Genomic DNA, 438 nt, shown 5'->3' on the forward strand with positions numbered 1-438 from the left:
GGACCCCTGTGCCCACGTCAGAGCAGCCAAGGGCTCCAGGTGTCCGCATCCCCACGTCCCCAGCGCAGAGGGGACCTCAGCGTCGCCTCCGGGGTACAGAAGGACCCCCGACGGCACTTCGGGGGTTGGTCCCCCTCCCTCAGTCCGCCCAACCCTCCCCCGGCTCCTCCAGCACCTCCCGCCCGGTCCCCACTCCCCCCCCCGACCCGAACACGCGATCGATGCGCTTCTCCCGGTCCCACACGCACCGCCCGCGGTAGCGGATGCGCACGATGCGGTGTTCGGGCACCGCCAGGTCCGCGGGCCCCGCGTCGCACAGCGGCCCCGTGAAGAACTCCAGCAGCGGCCGCTCCACGACGCCCACGAAGCGGTCGCGGTACTCCACGGTGGCGGCCGCGGGGTCCGCTCGCGGGTCCCAGCGGAGGCGGCTGAGGACGG

General features: G+C 74.2%; 1 protein-coding gene across 1 annotated transcript; it reads right to left on the reverse strand.

Moving 5' to 3' along the window:
* Window positions 1-6: 6 nt before the first annotated feature.
* Window positions 7-433, reverse strand: LENG9 (leukocyte receptor cluster member 9; the record flags this gene model as incomplete). The annotated part of the gene is made up of 1 exon (XM_019611415.1): window positions 7-433. A coding segment is annotated over one exon (294 nt), but the record flags the coding sequence as incomplete, so codon positions are not given.
* Between the last annotated feature and the right edge of the window lie 5 nt (window positions 434-438).

The sequence above is a fragment of the Meleagris gallopavo genome, unplaced genomic scaffold, assembly GCF_000146605.3.
Source record: "Meleagris gallopavo isolate NT-WF06-2002-E0010 breed Aviagen turkey brand Nicholas breeding stock unplaced genomic scaffold, Turkey_5.1 ChrUn_random_7180001923968, whole genome shotgun sequence".
NCBI classification, from domain to species: Eukaryota; Metazoa; Chordata; class Aves; order Galliformes; family Phasianidae; genus Meleagris; species Meleagris gallopavo.